This window comes from Podarcis bocagei (genome assembly GCF_964188305.1).
Source record: "Podarcis bocagei genome assembly, chromosome: 2".
In the NCBI taxonomy this organism is placed as follows: Eukaryota; Metazoa; Chordata; class Lepidosauria; order Squamata; family Lacertidae; genus Podarcis; species Podarcis bocagei.
Genome location: NC_138126.1, coordinates 25,832,977 through 25,852,262, shown reverse-complemented (window position 1 = coordinate 25,852,262; position 19,286 = coordinate 25,832,977). Strand labels below are relative to the sequence as shown.

Below are 19,286 nucleotides of genomic sequence, written 5' to 3'. Positions count from 1 at the left end.
TTAGTGATGGACCCCGTTGTCGCCATTGTCAGTCAGCCATACCAGAAGCAGTGGTGGCTGCTTCCACATTGGGACTCGAGGGGCAGAAGGCAGGGACCCCCCAAGAGCAGGTGGATCCAGAGCCAATGGGGAGAGCCGACTAATGCTAATTTTTACCCCATCCTCCCTGCTGAGACGTACAAGGGCAACATGGCAACCCCCTGGACTGGTGGCAGGCAAGGGGTGGCAGATTGAGGTTGGTGGGGGGCAGTGCCCCACTTGCCCAAATGGACTGACCGGAGGCGAGGCAGTTTTGACAAAGATGCAATTGACACAGGCAGAATCTCTCCCATATTTATTGTCAGCGGTTGGATCTGTACCGCAATTGGGTAGGTGACTGCGAAAACGAGAGAGAGGGGAAAAACCAAACCAAAAAAACAGGGAGCTGAGAATTAGGATAGCAATGGGGGTGGTGGTAATGATTGCAGCTTGGTGTGCAGAGGAAAATGGGCTCAGCCCAATTTGGCACAAACACTCATATATTACAAATACATACAATGGGGAGGTGCAGCAGCATGGCTGGGCGCTACAATGTGGAGGTGGAGTGGTGTGTGGAGAAGGGGCTGAGCACACCTGGGCAGGAAGCAGCAGCAGGATTGCTGCAGCAGCTGTATGGCAGGGATACATTCAGCCGGTGTAGCCTTTCTCATCATGAACAACTATGGATGCTTCCAGACTGCCTCTGTTTTCAGGAGGGATTCAATCACATACCGGCAAATGCGTGTTGTGCGGTTACGTTTGATTGGGAGGTCTTGCACACTGAACTCACTTCTCCAAAAGACCGGACTTTTTGCAGTAAGGAAAGTGACGGGGGAAATGCAATAGAAAACGTGGAGGGATAACACTTGCTCTTAGCTCCCTGCAAACAAATCAAGACGAATGCCCGGGTCATGTGGAAACGCCCTAAAAGTCGTAGCTTTAAGACAAAACAAATCTATTTTAATTATGAGCTTTTTCACGGCCTTAATAAATGTACTGGACTTTGAGGTGCCACCAGACTCTTTGCTGGTTTTTGTCTTGTGTTTTTTTCCCCCTGCAACAGACTAGCACCCCTCTAGAATTTATCGTCGTGGTGGTTTCCATTGTGACACCTCCACGCTGCATCTTTTGAATTTATGCTTGTCAGGCAGATGTTAAAGCTACAGAAATAAAGCTGCCAACTCTATTAAGTTACAGATAGGTAGCCGTGTTGGTCTGCCATAGTCAAAATAAAAAAATTCCTTCCAGTAGCACCTTAAAGACCAACTAAGTTAGTTCTTGGTATGAGCTTTCGTGTGCATGCACACTTCTTCAGATATCTGAAGATGGTATCTGAAGAAGTGTGCATGCACACGAAAGCTCATACCAAGAACTAACTTAGTTGGTCTTTAAGGTGCTACTGGAAGGAATTTTTTTATTTTTACTCTATTAAGGTGTGTGTGTCTCTCTGTGTGTGAGTGATGTGCTGTTCCCTAAGGGTTTCTTCCATGTTTGTTTGTGAAGGGGGAGCAGGACAGATGGTGATCTGCTTGTTCAAGACAACACCCACACACTCCATTTCCCTGGCACTCCCGTCCCCCTCTCTCCTATTAATTTGGGTAGGTTCCTTTTCCCTCTCCAGTGAGAGAAAGTTTCGGGAGTTCTGTCCTCCAATTCCAGCTGGAGTGGCCTCAGTCACAGCCTACCAAGAAACCACTGGTAAAGGCCAAAAAAATGGGTGGCAGACATCTTTCTCCAGGAGAAGGAATGCGTGGGGAAGGCAGCAGAGTGTATAAGGTACATTTATAATGGCAGGGGCAAGAAATGCTACCTGGGATATATTAAAAGGCAACTGCTACATGATCAAGATCACATAAGTGCAACCAAAATTGTGGGAAGGGACATGATTTGTGGCAGGTGGATTGGGGAATAAGGTACAAAAGAGAATAGGCCGACAGAGTACTGGAAATGTGACGGTCTTTTTCTGCTTTCTCTTGCAGAGTCAGGGAAGGATTAGAACCTGAGAGACAGGATGCCATTAGTATACCTTAACCAGGTAAGATCAGGCGGAGGATTGGGATATATGATGGGTGGAAAGAGTGGGCAAACAGCACTTGCCCCCAAGGATTAAAAGCACCCCACAGAAGGTTTAGAGTCCAGCAGTGCTGGGTGGGTTTGGGGGAAGAGACCTAGTGGAACTGTACTGGGGATAGTAATGAAAGCTGGGATGGAGCCGGTCCTAATTGCTCTGATGGCTGGGAATGGGGTGGCCCAGCCTATCTGGTACGAGGAAGTGAATGCCCTCCTTGCCTGAGGTCTGAGTGCTAATACTGAAACTATTGGATGAGGTGATCTTGGAGGAGAGGAGGTTAGCCTTTGTGCCATGTGGAGGAAATGTGGAAGTCTGCATGTGCTGGGATGCGTATGTGTGTGCATGGAGCCCTTGTCCCCTGCTGCTAGCAGCACCTCTGTCCTACCGATGTCAGACCAAGCCAACCTGATTTCACAGCTTTCCCATTAATCGTATGAAGATGGCCTCCTAAGGTACACAGCCAAATTGCAAGCAGGCAGGTACGGTGCCAGCAGTTGGCTGAGTCAGGCATTGGCTGAAGGACCCACACCAGCCCAGCCACACCGCCATGCACCGCTTGCCCCAATGCCCCCCCCCCGATGCATTTTAAGGGGGTGGGGGATAGGAGTGCTTTTGAATGAGAGCCAAGCTCAGCTCCCATCTGCAGTGGCCGCATGCCATTTGACCTAGAATGCAATGCCCCATCCCAAAGACCTGTGGCATTCATTGGCTTCACAGATCTGCGGTCGGCCACCGCACATGGGAGCCAGGATTAGCCCCCGCCCCCAAGCCCTACTGCAGCAGAGTCACGTCTAGGGCCCTGGTGGAAGGTGGCAAGCGAGGCTGCCGACAAAGCGGAGAAAAGCTTGCGGCAGCCACTGCCACCAGCCATGAGGGGTCTTTATTGACTTCTCGCGCTGGGAGCCTCCTGACTATGCGAAGGGCTGAGTCTCCAATACTGCCAACTTTTCCCGCTACCCCCAAACAGCTGACCTTGGTGCCCGGTGTTATTGCTAGAGGAAGAGGGTACAAGGAAATCAAATCACAGTCTCAAAAAGCGTGGCCTTCTCCAGGGGGGCTGCAGTGAGACTGTCTGGCGGTGGCAGCAGTTTTGTCTCCGCTTCAGGTGTCATGTATTCCAGGTGGTGGTGGCCCCAGACGGGGGTGGTCAGCAATTGCCAGCGCTGGGGGAGAAACGAGGCAGGGGAGTCAATGAGCAACTCAAGGCACAAGCACATCTGTTTGTTCACTGTTTATTTACATAGAGCATTTTTTCCTCCTCGCTTAAAAACTAGCACAGTCAGGGCCCTTACATCCGTTAGCCATCAGTACAACGGAGGGACTTTAAAAGAAAAGCCTAAAATGTTGCCCTAGCACAGAACCGTAGCTAGGTGATCTTGCGTCCCTGGCAGAACCGTCCAGTTTGCGCACCCCCCTAGGTAAGGGTAAAGGTACCCCTGACCATTAGGTCCAGTCGTGGCCGACTCGGGTTGCGGCGCTCATCTCACTTTATTGGCCGAGGGAGCTTCCGGGTCATGTAGCCAGAATGACTAAGCCGCTTCTGGCTAACCAGAGCAGCGCACGGAAACACCGTTTCCCTTCCCGCCAGAGCAGTACCTATTTATCCACTAGCGCTCTGACATGCTTTCGAACTGCTAGGTTGGCAGGAGCAGGGACCGAGCAACAGGAGCTCACCTCATCGCGGGGATTCAAACCGCCAACCTTCTGATCAGAAAGTCCTAGGCTCTGTGGTTTAACCCACAGCGCCACCCGTGCGCCCCCCTCAGCCACAGACAAATTAGCTCTTCTTTTTGCCTCTCCTCCTACCCACCTTCCTCCACCCATTTAATTCACCTTCTATTGAAAACCATTTATTATGAGACAATAAGCAATATTTATATTTATGGACATATTTTTAGCCAATTTTGTGCGCGCGTCCCATCCCCTGCCGGGGGCCAACCTCGCCACTCCCTAGCTATGGCCCTGCCCTAGCGTACATTAAAACCAGCAACCAAGGCCAAATGAATGGTACACCAAAGGCAACCAACCAACATCAATCTGGTGGCATGTGAAGACTTTTTTTTTTTTTAAACCAATCTGTCCAGGCATTTTCAGCATGGAGGACAAACTGGTTTTAACAATAGTTTTTGGCTTTGCCGCTCTACTGAGTTTTATTGCACCTGTCATGATTTTGTCCTGCGCTTTTTAACGTTTTCGTGTAATTTTTTATACTTAGCATTTGTTGCACCCTGTCCTCAGTGGCTGAAGGATGGCCTAGAAATCTCTTCAACACGCAAATCAATCAACACACAGCCCTTCTGAGGACTCAAAGGTAAAGGTACCCCTGACTGTTAGGTCCAGTCACGGATGACATCTGTAGGAAGGGGGTTCCAAACATGGGGAGCCACAAAATTAAAAAGCCTGTTACAGAGGCCTCCTTCCTACCAGCGGGATGGGCCCCAGATTCAGTCTGCTTGGGAGTGTGAACAGCTTTGCCAGTGGCGTGAGAGTGTTGAGAGAAGTGGAAGTTCCTCCTGCTTCAATGGCAGAAAAGCCTCCCTAAAATCTTTCACTGTGGAGAATGGCACTGAAGCCGAGGCATGGAAAACCCCAGATCCTTGAGAACCTTGGAACAGGATCTCTAATAAGCACAGAAGCCCATTTGGCACCTGCCTCCCCAAATCTATGCTTGCATCTTCCCTGCGCTTTTAAAGCCTTAACACCACCGCAAGCTGCTTGGCCGGAAAGAGGGAAGTACTGTATATATAACAGCTGCTTTAGCAACCGCAGAAACTGCTTCTGAGCTTTTATTTGGGTGACTGGAGATTACATCATACGGATGCTAGGCAGCTCCAAAAAGCCATTCTCCTCCCCAGGTCTAGAAGCATGGCTGGCTAGCAGCCTGCAATTCAGCGTAGCAATCATGGCTGCGCCCGATAGCTAGCTACACAGTGTGCAGAGGAGGCTTGCATGTCTCATCTGTAAAACAAGAGGGCCGGCCCCTTTCACAGCCACCTTCATCAACAGAGGCATCCAGCTTGGAGTCAAGTCTGTGCTGTGCAAATTCCTTAGAGCATCTCTAAGGTCACACTGCCTGGGACGCGGGTGGCGCTGTGGGTTAAACCACAGAGCCTAGGACTTGACGATCAGAAGGTCAACAGTTTGAATCCCCGCGACGGGGTGAGCTCCCATTGCTTGGTCTCTGCTCCTGCCAACCTAGCAGTTCGAAAGCACCTCAAAGTGCAAGCAGATAAATAGGTACGGCTCCGGCGGGAAGGTAAACGGCATTTCCGTGCGCTGCTCTGGTTCGCCAGAAGCGGCTTAGTCATGCTGGCCACATGACCTGGAAGCTGTACGCCGGCTCCCTCGGCCAATAAAGTGAGATGAGCACCACAACCCCAGAGTCGGCCATGACTGGACCTAATGGTCAGGAGTCCCTTTACCTTAAGGTCACACTGAATGACTGCAAGATGCAACAAGGGAAAGATAACTATGCTGGAATAAGCACCCACACCGTACACTTAAAGCACTCCTAAACCGCATGACTCCCCCACAAAGAATCATGGGAACTGTAGGTTATCACAGATCAACAGCTGCTGGTACCCTTAAACTACAGTTCCCATGATTCTTTGTGGGGAAAGCCATGACTGTCACGGTGCTGTAAATGTATGGCATGTGGTTGTGAGGACACTACTGCAGCCTCATAGCAACACCTAGACGGGTCTACAGCAAACTGCACCATCACCAGGAAGCCCTGATGGGACACTTGGCAGGCTCAGCTTGCCAGCAGAGCAAGGAGCTTGGCAACTCCATCCTAACGGGCTGGGACTGGCCAGAGACGAGAGACTGATTACTCACCTGTTGGAAGGAGCCCTTGCTTCGCAGAAGCTTGTAAGCAACCGTGCAGGGGATGCAGAGCATGGAGGAAAGGGCCAGAGCCCAGCCAATAGCCTCACCCCACCATGGGTAGATGTAGGTCTTGTTGTAAGTCAGTGGTTGGTAGTTCACCACATGGAACAGGAAGATGCCCTAGTGATGAAGGAGGGAGGAGATACCAGAGATGATAATTGGTTTTTTTTAGCCTTGGGTAGGGGGGATAAAGGTGGCAGCCAAAACCCAGTCCTAGGTCTCTCGTGCTCAACAAAACACAAACGTGCTGCCATAGGCCTTATTGCAGGGCAGATTTGAAGGTAAACCATGCGTGGAATGAGTCTGCCCCTGCGGCCAGATGGAGGTAGAAACTGTCTCTCGGGTCTTGTTACGCTGCCGTTTCTACGGGGATATACGCTCGGTATTTATCACTCCTGTTATACAAAAATCTCCAAATGGGTCCGAACTTCAATGTCTAAAACTCCTGGTAGAGGACAAGGATCTAGAGATCACGCTAAGGGTGGCCAAATTCTGTGCAACTGCCATAAAACTTAGGGAACAAGCTGTACTACCAAAATGATTAAGGTTTTAAATGACAATTTTAGGTTGTATTTTAGTGATCAAGATTTAATATATATTTTTAACTGCCAGTATATCTGAATTGTCTCTGTTATACTCAATTGCAATTCAATGTATTCCTGTTGTGTTTTATGATTTTTTTGACATTGTAATTGAGCCGGAACTGTGACCGTAATAATAAAATTCATTCATTCACACCTTCTCAAATATCAATACACCTGGCTACAAGACTGAGGAGATCTCCTAGGAGATCTGTCAAAGATGCTTTAGTTGAGATTCCTGCATTGCAGGGGGTGCACTAAATGACCCTTGTATAATTCTAACTACGGAGAATGGGATGACCCTGCAGTCCTGCCCTGTAACAGGTTAGACAAATCCAGCATGAAGAAGCGCCATCACATTTGAGTAAAGTCGGACAGATATTTTGCACAGTGCAGGGGAGAGGCAGTAACAACCAGTGTTCCTTAGCATCTGCTGTACTATTTAAATGTAGGCAAATGACAAGTTTCTTTCGGCTGGGAATGAGGTAATCTAAAAACACCATCAGCACCATGCATACACCAGTACGGAGCCGCTCAAATATGGTCACAGCAGTCAAATATTCCGGCAACGAGTCAAAACAATTGTGTGAAAAGCCAGGCTGAGTTAGCCCATGTTTGCAAGGGGGCCCTTCTCCTATTATTATTATTATTATTATTATTATTATTATTATTATTATTATTATTAATACACCGCCCATCTGGCTAGGTTTCCCCAGCCACCCTGGGCAGCTTCCAACATAACGCTAAAATACAATAACCTATTAAACATTAAAAGCTTCCTTAAACAGGGCTGCCTTCAGATGTCTTCTAAAAGTCTGGTAGTTGCATTTCTCTTTGACATCTGGTGGGAGGGCATTCCACAGTGCGGGCGCCACTACCAAGAAGGCCTTCTGCCTGGTTTCCTGTAACTTCTTGCAGCGAGGGAACTGCCAGAAGGCCCTCAGCACTGGACCTCAATGTCTCGGCAGAACGATGGGGGTGGAAACGCTCCTTCAGGTATACTGGACCTTCTGCCCCACTGCTTTCAACTCACCACACACACCACTGGGGTGATGAGAGACCAGCACCACTTCATGTAGGGCAGCGGCCGGTAGCCAATCATATGGGCAACATCGTCCATGAAGCGGTCAGCTCCTGCGCGGAAGAGCGAATCAGTTTTGGGCCTCGAGCCAGGCAGTCCCCTCCCGCACCAACACCTGAAAAGGGCCCCATTCACAGCGCCCAAATCTCCGGCAGCCTTGGGTGGGGGGGAGCCAAAGCAAGAGTCAAGCAGAGGACTGTGCAGGGAGGGAAAGTGTTTGCTTTTCCTGAAATCTCCTTGCCCCTGTGTCTCCCTTGCCACTTACCATAGACCCAGGCAACCACCACACACTCCCAGAAGGCCTGCCACAGAAGGGTGATTCCGCTGGCCGAATAATTGTCAAACAGCTGAAAGACGTACATGCCGCCCTAGGGTCACATGGCACAGGAAAAGAACCGATTACCGAATACGCGCATTATCCGTGTTGCTTATTATTATTCCAAGAAGAGAAATGCCAGCCATGATGAGGAGTGGGGCTATGGAGACAGGGCCACGGGGACTTGTGTCGACAGTGTATCACACAGAGACACGTCACACATAGAGAGAGACACTGGCCCCTCTCTGCATCTTCTAGCTCTAGCCATTCAGCATGGGACTTGCCAAGGAACTGAAATGGTCCTAACCATTAATGGCTGGAACCTGATTCACGGAGACTTCTTTCGACAGGTTGATCCTAAGGATTGTGAGGGGACATGGGGAAGGTGACAACGCGGTAGTTACCCCATGTCAGTGGAATTCCCCTCCCCTGGAACAGTAATTCTCAAACATGGGTCACCCATTGCTGTTGGACTACAACTCCCATCATCCCTAGCTAGCAGAACCAGTGGTCAGGGATGATAGGAGTCGTAGTCTAACAACAATGGGAGACCCATGTTTGAGAAACACTGTGGCCTGAAGGTTGGCTGGAGTCCTAGCCAGAGCATCTCTTGCATGCAGCGTGATGGCTTTTCTCTTTGGAAAGCCATGGGTGCTGGTGGCGCGGAAAGTCATTTTCAACTGACTGCACCTTCCGAGTAATTCTTATTACTCAGGAGTTTGGACTGTGCCCAGGAGCTTCTGGTGGCCCACCCAGAAAACGAACTCTGCCCTAGCCAGCTTCCCCTCCCAGGCAAGCCTATGTAGCACTCACGTTTCGTATAGAAAGGGTTTCTCCCACACATCGGCCTCACCTGAGTCACCATGGAGAGGTCAATGATACAGCAGACAAGGCAGCAAATCGCAGCAGTGATCTCTCTGCGCGGCGAGCCTGCTGCTGGCTGCGGAAACAGGTCTAGGATGCCAGTGATGAAACCCTCCACTCCCACAAACTGGCAGGATGAAATAACATATGAGAGAGAGGTAAACTTGGCACGAGGTGCTGGTCTATGCTCTGCTTAACACAGAGGTGTGGAACCTCAGGACTGAGGTCCAGATGTGGCCCTCCAGGCCTCTTAACCTGGCCCCCGGGACTCTCTCTGGCCCTGCTTTGCATTCTGCACACACCCTGTGCCCCCTCAGCAGGGCAAACACATGAGTTCCATTTGCATTCAGGTGAACTGGCGAGTGCTGGTTCCGTCTCTTGTCTTCCTCTTTACGTGTTCTGTGGGTACAGCATTACGCTCCCATTTCCATCATGCCATTGTAACCTGCTCTCCATCATCCTTGCTTCGGATGGCATGCCCTCCCTCCCTCCCTCCTTTCCTTCCCCCCTCCCTCCCGGCTGCCAACTTCTTAAACACCTCCTGCTCCCATGCTTCCAACAGCAGCACCTTCCCGTCTGCGGCTGTCTTAGCAAACCATAGCACAAACGCCGCCCACTGATTTCTGCAAGTAAAAGAAGCCGCTTTCCCTCTACACCAGCCTTTCTCAACCTGTTGGTCCCCAGGTGCCGTTGGACTACAACTCCCATCACCCCTAGCTAGCAAGGCCAGAGCTCAGGGATGATGGGAGTTGTAGTCCAACAACATCTGGGGACCCACAGGTTGAGAACCGCTGCTCTACGCCATTTCTACATCGTGCCTCCCCCCGCAACGTGTTCTGCTCAATAAAAACACACTCCCCATGAGTGGCTTACCTGGCTGTCCAGCCCTAGGACCAGAAGCATGAAGAAAAAAAGTGTCGCCCAGAGAGGGGAGAGTGGCATGAGTGTCACAGCTTTGGGGTAGGCAATGAAGGCCAGGCCTGGACCTGCAAGAGACAATGTGAGTTAAGAGGGGTGCCGGCTGCAGCGATAGCCACCAGCTTGGGGACTGAACGGATTCAGGGAGGACGAGGCTATCCATGTCTACTAGCCGCACCTGTGGCTCTGTTCTACCTCCACTGCCACAGGCATTACGCCTCTGAATACTGGGAAGCACAGGTGAGCAGGGTGATGCTGTGCTCATGTCCAGCTTGCAGGCTTCTCATAGGACGCTGCATGAAGGTGGGCCATTGGCCAGATGGAACAGGCTCTTCTTACATTCTCCCAAAATTCTAAGAAGTTACCTAAGCTTAGCATGCGAGAACGCACTATTGGCCCAGCCGGTCCTGTTCTGCCCATTCTGATTGGCTGCAGTTCTCCGTGGTCTAGTCAAAGTTCTGCGCTGCTGCTTGAGGTTCTTTTAAATGGAGATGCCATTGAGCCTTGAGGGACACAGGGGAGCTGTCTTCTTCTAAATCAGACCAAAGCTCCATCTAGTTCAGTGCTGTCTACGCTGGCTGGCAGAGGCTCTCCAGGGCTTCAGGCAAGAGCTATTTCCTGGTGCTACCTGGAGGTACCAGGTAGGCTTTGTGCTCTGCCTCCCAGCTATTTTGCACCCATGCGCCGCACCTTTTCATAGGGAAAGGGGGAAATGGGCTGATGAGGTGGGAATCGGAGGAAATCCCCACAGCTGGCGCTCACCTGACTCTGCCACCTGCGAGATGTCCACGCCCTGCTCCGATGCCATGAAGCCCAGGACGGAAAACACCACAAAGCCAGCAAAGAAGCTGGTTGAGCTGTTGATCACAGCCAAGACGTAGGCGTCCCTGTAGGGAGGATCAGGCAAGTCAATAGCCACAAGCCCACCCTCCACTCGGACCCAGTGGGTGCCCAGTGCCCTCTCAGGTCACCTCCCTTACAAGAGGTTACAATGCTTGTACCATGTTAGAGCTGCCCAGGACACCAGCCTGCCTGGAAATCACCCTTCCTTCCCTCTAATAAACCCAGTTGCCCCCTGCAAAGGCACTCTGCACATGTTCCAATATACTCTTGTCACAGGTTCTAGGACTGAATCTCACCACTAAGTATAGGTTGAGCGGTTCAAATTAAACCAGAGTTGGCTAGCATTAGATGGTAAAGGGTTCTTTTTTTGGGGGGGAACCAAGCATGGGTAAGATTTTGCATCGCAGATGGCAGCAAGCAACTGCATTAAACAGTGCACAATATAGGCACAATCCAATCTTCTGCTGGAAGGAAACTCCCTCCTGAAGCTCAGCTGTACTGTGCTAACCTCTTGCTGCTGTCACCATGAAGTTAGAATAATAGAATTGTAGAGCTCTAAGGGACCCCTGAGGGTCATCTAGTCCAACCCCCTGCATAAGGGCATCTTAGGGCAGTGGTGGTGCATCAAAGGCTTCAAGGTATTGGGGTAGAAGCTTTTGCCGCACTCCACCCCCATATTAACTCCCCAACTCCACACACTCCCTCGAATATTGCATTCGAGACAAATTGTGTGTCCATTTAAATTTATTAATTTCCTTATTTTATCCAGATTTCCGAATTTGTATGATGTCATAGAGCAGGACTTGGCAACCTGTTTGATCTTTAGGGACACATGCAAACAGCGGCTCGATGGTTTGTTTCCTGCCCTTTCCTGCTTCCTGGCAGCTGACGTTGCCAGGGTTTAGAGTGTGTGTGTGTGTGTGTGTAGCTTTCACCTGCACCAGCAGCAAATTAATTGGGGGCAACCATGGATGTAACTAGCAGACCACACATGACATGAAAAACCATATTGCCCTCTGGCGCCTGGTACTACGATCTGCAAAATGGAACATGACCAGTTTTATCGTGGCCTGATGATTATCAGCTTGTGGTAACGCAGAGGGAGGGAGGCTTTTTTCACTTGTGGCATCACTGCTGCAGAATGCCCTCTCTGCTGCAATGCGAGGGGCCCTATCAGTATTGGTATTCCGCCGACTCCTGAAGGCACACCTGTTCAGGCAAGCTCTCCCCTGAGCTGAACTAGTGATTTTAATGGAATCGTTTTTTGAGTATTTTCACTATGTATTAAAGTTGCAAGCTGCTTAGAAGACATTTTGGCACATTAAGGAGTATATAAATGAATAATACTGATGACAAGGGTGAGGGTGGCGTCTAGCCCATGGGTTCGCACAACATAGAGAAAACAGAGAAGTTTCATGGAAGGATATATGCATATCTGTGCATACTCTGCACTGAAAGAACAAACAAACAGCAACCCAGACTTCTATGCTAAATGCGACCTAAAATCTGCACCAAGAAAAGCTGAATTCTGTGACCAACTTAAATGATCAAATCAAGCACATTTGCAGACATTTTCATCTTGCATAATTCATTCATCTTCTGCAAGTCATAAAAATGATACTGTACACACTGTGAGAACACATGCGCGCGCACACACATGCACACACACAATTTCAGCCCTGTATTTGTCGCCTTAGCTGTAAACCTGCTTTTAAAGAGGAGGGAGAGAGGGAATGGAGATGGTCAGGCTTCTGAATTCTCTGTACTGCACCAAATTCTGTACTTGTGCAGAATAGCAAAACATAGAAAAGGGGAAGCAATAAATGTGTTGGAAGATGACATGCGGGTTGCGGAATGGGGTGTGGTTGGGGACAGGAGAGAGATGAGGACCTAGTGGGTGTGGGGTATAGATGCCACTATTTGAAGAAGCCCTAGTAGCATTTTCAAGGCTTTTCTTCAAGACCACAAGGGCTAGAAACAAACTCTTGTTTAAATAAAAGCAGTGTCTCCATCAGGATTCAGACAAAGCCAGCAGATTCCACACTTGGGGACTGAAAGCCATGCAGATCTCTTTTTAAAAGACTACCCGTATGCGGTGTGGGGCCTCACCTGTAGCAGTTGTTGTGGAAGCGGTTGTAGCTGCCAAGTGCGGTCAGGGCTCCCAGCCCGATAGCATATGAGAAGAAGATCTGGGTACCAGCATCAATCCATACCTGGGGTGAGGGGAACAGCCGTGGTATAAACCCCACCGAGTGGGGGGGCAGAACGCTTGTTTGCATGACCAGGCCTGGCCTGGCCAGAGGGCAAAGGCAGAGTTAGATGCAAAGGCCTGCCTCCCTGCATACAGATATTGGCTACGGCCTCCGTTTCCCCAGCTGCTTCCCTGTTTGAAACCTTCCACGTCCCCTCTCTCGGTGAATGTGCCATCCCAGTTCTTACCTGAGCGACAGCAAGCTTGGTCCAGTCCGGTTTCAGGTAGTAGATGATGCCGTCAAGCGCACCGGGCAACGTCACGCCATGCAAGAGCAGCAAGATGAGAACCACGTAGGGGAAGAGTGCAGTGAAATAGACCACCTGCCAAGCAAGGATAATAATAATAATTTATTATTTATACCCCGCCCATCTGGCTGAGTTTCCCCAGCCACCCTGGGCGGCTCCCAATCAAATGTTAAAAACAGTACAGCATTAAATATTAAAAACTTCCCTGAACAGATGTCTTTTAAAGATAGGATAGCTGCTTATTTCCTTCACATCTGAAGGGAGGGTGTTCCACAGGGTGGGCACCACTACCAAGAAGGCCCTCTGTCTGGTTCCCTGTAACCTCACTTCTCGCAATGAGGGAACTGCCAGAAGGCCCTCGGCGCTGGATCTCAGTGTCCGGGCTGAACGATGGGGGTGGAGACACTCCTTCAGGTATACAGGACAGAGGCCATTTAGGGCTTTAAAGGTCAGCACCAACACTTTGAATTGTGCTCGGAAACGTACTGGGAGCCAATGCAGATCTCTCAGGACCGGTGTTATGTGGTCCCGGCGGCCACTCCCAGTCACCAGTATAGCTGCCGCATTCTGGATTAATTGCAGTTTCTGGGTCATCTTCAAAGGTAGCCTCACGTAGAGCGCATTGCAGTAGTCCAAGCGGGAGATAACCAGAGCATGCACCACTCTGGCAAGGCAGTCCGCGGGCAGGTAGGGTCTCAGCCTGCGTACCAGATGGAGCTGGTAGACAGCTGCCCTGGACGCAGAATTGACCTGTGCCTCCATGGACAGCTGTGAGTCCAAAATGACTCCCAGGCTGCGCACCTGGTCCTTCAGGGGCACAGTTACCCCATTCAGGACCAGGGAGTCCCCCACACCTACCCGCCCCGTCTCCCAAAAACAGTACTTCTGTCTTGTCAGGATTCAACCCCAATCTGTTAGCCGCCATCCATCCTCCAATATTATTATTAGTACATCGCCAGCACCACACTGGTGGGCTGTTGCACATGGGTGTTGAGTGGCTGCATTCAGATTGGTGGGTTGCAAGGTGTGGGTGCCTGGACTGCAGGAGGAAGGGATGGGGCTCATGTTAAAAAATGTGTCTTTTTTACTGGGAAATGATATATAATGAAATGAAAAGGATGTTTAAAATAACATGGGGGGGGGGGAGAGAACCCAGAAGCCTTTCTTCTGTGAATTATAGGGATAGAACTACCTAAATTGTATAGAAATTTATTAATGTGCGCGACTACAGCAGCAAGAATGTTACTTGCCCAAAAATGGAAAGAAGTCGTCCCAGCAAAGGAAGAATGGATACAAAAACCTATCGAATATGCAGAAATGGCGAAACTTACCGGAAGAATAAGAAATCAAGGGAACAAACCTTTTTTTAATAAAAGAATGGAAATGGTTTATTGAATATTTACAGATAAGTTGTAAACAGATAAAAACACTGGGAGGATTATTGTAATAACCTGCAGCTATGTGAGAGTATATAAATAAAGAAGATAACTAAATGAGCAAGTTAAATTTATTATCTTCTGAATATCCAAATTAATTTAAGGAACCGTAGAAAGAAGTCAAGTTTTAAAATGTCAAAATGAATGTAAAATCAGTGAAATGTATAAGTACTTTACTTATTTTTTAAAATGTATCTTTTTGGCTCAGAGACACACTAGGAAATTATTTGTTGAGCACCACAAAAATGTGCATTTCACAGAAGAAACGCTTGTGATGCTCAGAACGCCCATCCCAAAAGGCAACACACACACACACACAAAGGAGAAATTAGGGCGACTGTGGTGTCACCTGATACAAGAGCACTGGCCATATAACATCTCACTCCCATCCACATAAAGAATTAACGCCAGATGTGATAGGACGCCAGTTGCATTTGCTTGTATTTAACGGCGATTATGGTATTTTCTTACCACTGCTTACGCAACGTTTTTTTCATGCACCACAGCAATTGTATAATGACAGTTACTAGCTGACATCGTGTGTGGCTGGGTGGGGGTTGGCCTTCCAGCAAACACCAACGGTGCAACCACCGTCAGAAAATTATTACAGGCCCGAGTGCTAAATCGGAAGGAGGAAGTGACAGCATGTTCTCAGATTCTATCTTCGCTGGGAGTTTTTTCCCCTTACAGTTTCTGAACTACAAATAACAAATTTCAGCATTAAGATGCCGATGGATCCGTCATTAGTGACCGTATTACGCTCCCTTGGTGTTATTATTGCCAATATACACTTGTTATCAGTGGAGCAGTTAACGTAATTTTAGGCTTTAGGCTTATTATGGGTTAGGGAGAGAAAGGGTGCTATTTAAAAGGTGGGGGAACCCTTTTCAGCTTGAGGTCCACATGGCCTCATGGGGAACCTTTAAGGGGCCACATGCCAGTGGTGGGTGGAGCCTGAGGGCATAGTGGGCGGGGCAACAGCTGCACACATGCCAGGCTACATGGCAGCCCCGCAAAAGTCAGACACACCCATCTCTCCATCCATCAAACGAGGCGTTTTCGTCGTATTATTAATATGGAGGAATGGTAGTTGAAATTACTGGAGACAAAGTTGATAGGTTTTGGTTAGGGAAAAGCTATTGCTGAAATTATTAATAAATAGAGAAGCGCTTTTGGACTTTTTTGTGTAAAAGGAAAATGGATTAGTCTGAGACATTTGGCTGGGAAGATTGGGAAAATATTACCTAACAGAAAGTAGAATTGCTGGATGTCATTCTAGAGTGGATATTTTGAATAATTTCTTTTTTCCCCCAATTTTTTTTTATTGGTTTTCCAAATTTATAGCAAACATAAAAGAAAAACATTACAATATAAAAAAGACAAACAAACAAACATTTATCCTAGATATTATAATCTCACTTTTGATTTCATTGTTAGATGACTTCCTCCAATCCCCCTAGCTGAATTTCCATGTAACTCATTGTAGCAGTTTTCCAATACTATTTTCAAATAAAATTAACTTAGTCAATTAACATCTTTCTTTCTTTTCATTTTCACTTGTATCCATAGTGTTATGCAATTTAACATATTTACGGTAACTCCTAAGCCAATTTGGTACTTACAAATAGTTCTACTTATGTTATCTTAGAATATTTAACTAAATACTCCTTAACTTTCTTCCTTTCTTCTTGGTACTCCTCCTCTTTCTGTTCGCGGATTCTTCTGGTCAGGTCGGCCAGCTCCAAAAAGCATTTTGAATAATTTCTTTTATGTAACTGACAGATGGAAAATTGGAAGTCTTTCCCTCTTTCCCCCCCTTTTATTTTTTTGGTTTTCCTTTGGTGTTTTATTTTCTCTTTCTCTGTTTTTGCTTTTATTTAGATTATTTTCTTTTATCTTATTGTATAATGAAAAAACTGTAATGAAATCTTATTTTTAAAAAACCCCAAACAGGCATTAGCACTATTCAAGGGCATAATCCAGGCAGCCAAAAGCACCCACAGAGGGCAGACTGGCGAGTCTTGATGGTCAAATTGAGATGCCTGGATGGGAACGTTCAGCCCCCCCAGGTGCCTGAGGCTCCCCACCTGAGGCTGCTTTAGGTGGTATTGTGTATTGTTTACTTCAAAATGTGTTATGGCAGCCCTGCTACATTTGGGGTGCTGTCCTGATGAGCATAGTCCTGAACATCTGCCCTAAAGTCCTGCCCTGATGCCATAACTGACTTTTTTCTATACTTCCTCAGAAGCTTCCCCCACAGTAACATGCACACACACTTTTAAAGGAAGACCCATTACCTTCCCAGTTGACTTGACCCCCTTCCAGATGCAGAAATAGACAATGACCCAAGTCGTGAGCAGGCAGAGGATCAGCTGCCAACTGAGCTCTCCCGGTTCACCCAGATCCCCCGAAATCCGCAGCACCTTGTTCCTAAGAGGTGGGAGAGGAAGTGGAGAGGGGAATTAGCAGGGGCTGCAGCTTGAGCAGGAGGACAAGAAGAAAAACCATTTGCCCCTGTCCTTATCTAGCACTGACTCTACCATTAGTCATTGCTCTAGAGATATTCAAAATATTAAGTGAGTTATAAACGATTTAAACAACTAACTAAATGAAGCACCTCACTTCAGATGACAGATTTCGGGTACCATTAAAAGGCAGCAAATAGTCAATAATTTTTGTAAATATAATTGATATAATATTTTAAAAAGGGGCCCCGCAATGGGTGTCTTCTTTGTGTTGTTTTTAAATTTATCTGCTGTTATTTTCTGGGCTAAAGTGGTACCTCAGGTTAAGTACTTAATTCGTTCCAGAGGTCTGTACTTAACCTGAAACTGTTCTTAACCTGAAGCACCACTTTAGCTAATGGGACCTCCTGCTGCCGCTGCCGCGCCGCTGGAGCACAATTTCTGTTCTCATCCTGAAGCAATGTTCTTAACCTGAAGCACTATTTCTGGGTTAGCGGAGTCTGCAACCTGAAGCGTATGTAACCCAAGGTACCACTGTATTTTTAAAGCTGTTTTTTATTATATTTTGTACATCATCATGAAAGTGTGCGGAAGGTGATGAATAAACAATATTAGTAAATAATCAATGTATATAAATCATATACTGTCATTTTTATAACCATGGATAGCACCCTTTGAATTTTCTGCCTCAGGCGCCAAAATGTGTAGGACCCCCTTCTTGTCTGCACCATTCCTCTCCCTCACTTTCCGGTCTCCCCTCATTCTTCCCCACCTGACCCTGTGAATTCAGGAACCTTTCCTGCAGGCCCCACCCTGCATCGCCCCCCAAGAGACCGACCTCCAGGTATCCCTCTAGGGAACTAGCACCCACTCACTCCCAGAACTCTATGATGGGCGAACGCTGGTCAGTCAGGCTGCTGCAGTTTCTGGCAGTGCTGCTGTTGGTGGCGGTGCTGTTATTGTCGCAGCCGCCCAGGCCAAAGAGCTCCGTGCACTGGGGGGTGTTCCAGGAGTGGCCGCAGGTGGCCCAGGGCAGGGTTTCCGTCAGCGAGTGCACCAGGTAGAAAAGGCCCCAGACGAGGATCATGATGTAGTAAGAGTTGCAGAAGAAGACAATGACCATTGAGGCCAGGCCCAGGCCTAGGGAGAAACGAGATGGTCAGAGGCTGGCTCAGGGGAAAGGGGAGGAGGCATGCGCTTCTTCCTGAGGGAAGGGCAGCATGTTCAATTCCCACCAAGGCCTGGCTCGGGCATGCAGTGAGAATGAAGTGGTAGAGTCCCAGCGTGGTAGAGCAGAATGTACCACTTTACCTTCCAGGTGAGAGATCATATCTTGAATGCTCCCTTACGTGAAAGGAAAGGGAAGACCTCCCTGCAAATAGAAAATAAGCACTGTTTTCCATCTCCTGGTTTTTTGTTTTGTTTTTTTTTAAAAAGGAAGTGGGGTGGCCCCTCAACTGACAGCCTGAGATCCATGGAGAGCTGCCTTGCACCAAATTCAGATCATTGGTCCATTTACCTCAGTACTGTCCACACTGACTGGCAGAAGCTCTCTAGAATTTCAGGCAGGCCACATCCCCAGGTATTAGACTTGGATACGTCAGGGATTGAACCTGGTACCTTCTGGGTGCCACTGAGCTACAGTCCGTTCTGGCACTTCCAACACCCCACAACCTCACTGTGCTGCATGCAGGCCTAAGCCCTGCCCGACTCCATCTCCTTTTTCCATGACAACTTTCCATCTGAGCTGCACAGCTGATAGCGAAGGGCATAGACTCTACTGGGGAGCAGAGGGGGGAATCTGTGCCAGGGAAACCTTAATTCCTCACCATGGGAAGCTCAACTGTATAGCCTACATGTTGTTGTTGCTGTTATTCATTGCCTGCCCTTCGCGCTAAGGTCCCAGGGTGTTACTACAATTAAAACACAACTTTTAAAAACAGTTTAAAGCAACTTTCTATCGCTCACAGAAATAAGGTAGGTCCCGAAAATAAATTATCTCTGCTGAATGGTCTCTTTAAATTTGAAGGTTCATTATCGTTCCACAAGATGTGTATTTCTTGAAGGGCCAGAGCAAATAACCTGATCTGGTTTTACAGCTGTGAAGCAGTATAGAAAGTGCTGTTAAATTATGTTAATTAAGCTGTTGGGTATACATGGTACCTCGCAAGACGAATGCCTCGCAAGACAAAAAACTCGCTAGACGAAAGGTTTTTCCGTTTTCGATTTGCCTCGCAAGACGAAATTTCCCTATGGGCTTGCTTCGCAAGACGAAAACGTCTCGCGGCTTTGTTTCCTTTGTCTAA

At 48.2% G+C, this 19,286-nt stretch overlaps 1 protein-coding gene across 4 annotated transcripts in view; it reads right to left on the bottom strand.

Annotated features, from left to right (window-relative positions):
• Window positions 1-1,484: 1,484 nt before the first annotated feature.
• LOC308580568 (sodium- and chloride-dependent creatine transporter 1-like) overlaps window positions 1,485-19,286 on the bottom strand; it is a 29,192-nt gene continuing 11,390 nt past the window's right edge. For all 4 annotated transcript variants that reach the window (XM_081182406.1, XM_081182407.1, XM_081182404.1 and 1 more), the window contains exons 4-14: window positions 17,856-18,120; window positions 16,813-16,945; window positions 13,020-13,154; window positions 12,690-12,793; window positions 10,500-10,624; window positions 9,693-9,805; window positions 8,809-8,946; window positions 7,905-8,007; window positions 7,592-7,692; window positions 5,927-6,097; window positions 1,485-3,252 (exon numbers count right to left, since the gene is read on the bottom strand). In XM_081182406.1, coding sequence (XP_081038532.1) covers window positions 3,106-3,252; window positions 5,927-6,097; window positions 7,592-7,692; window positions 7,905-8,007; window positions 8,809-8,946; window positions 9,693-9,805; window positions 10,500-10,624; window positions 12,690-12,793; window positions 13,020-13,154; window positions 16,813-16,945; window positions 17,856-18,120 — 1,535 coding nt within the window. In that variant the 3' untranslated portion in view covers window positions 1,485-3,105. The remainder of the gene's footprint in view (window positions 3,253-5,926; window positions 6,098-7,591; window positions 7,693-7,904; window positions 8,008-8,808; window positions 8,947-9,692; window positions 9,806-10,499; window positions 10,625-12,689; window positions 12,794-13,019; window positions 13,155-16,812; window positions 16,946-17,855; window positions 18,121-19,286) is intronic.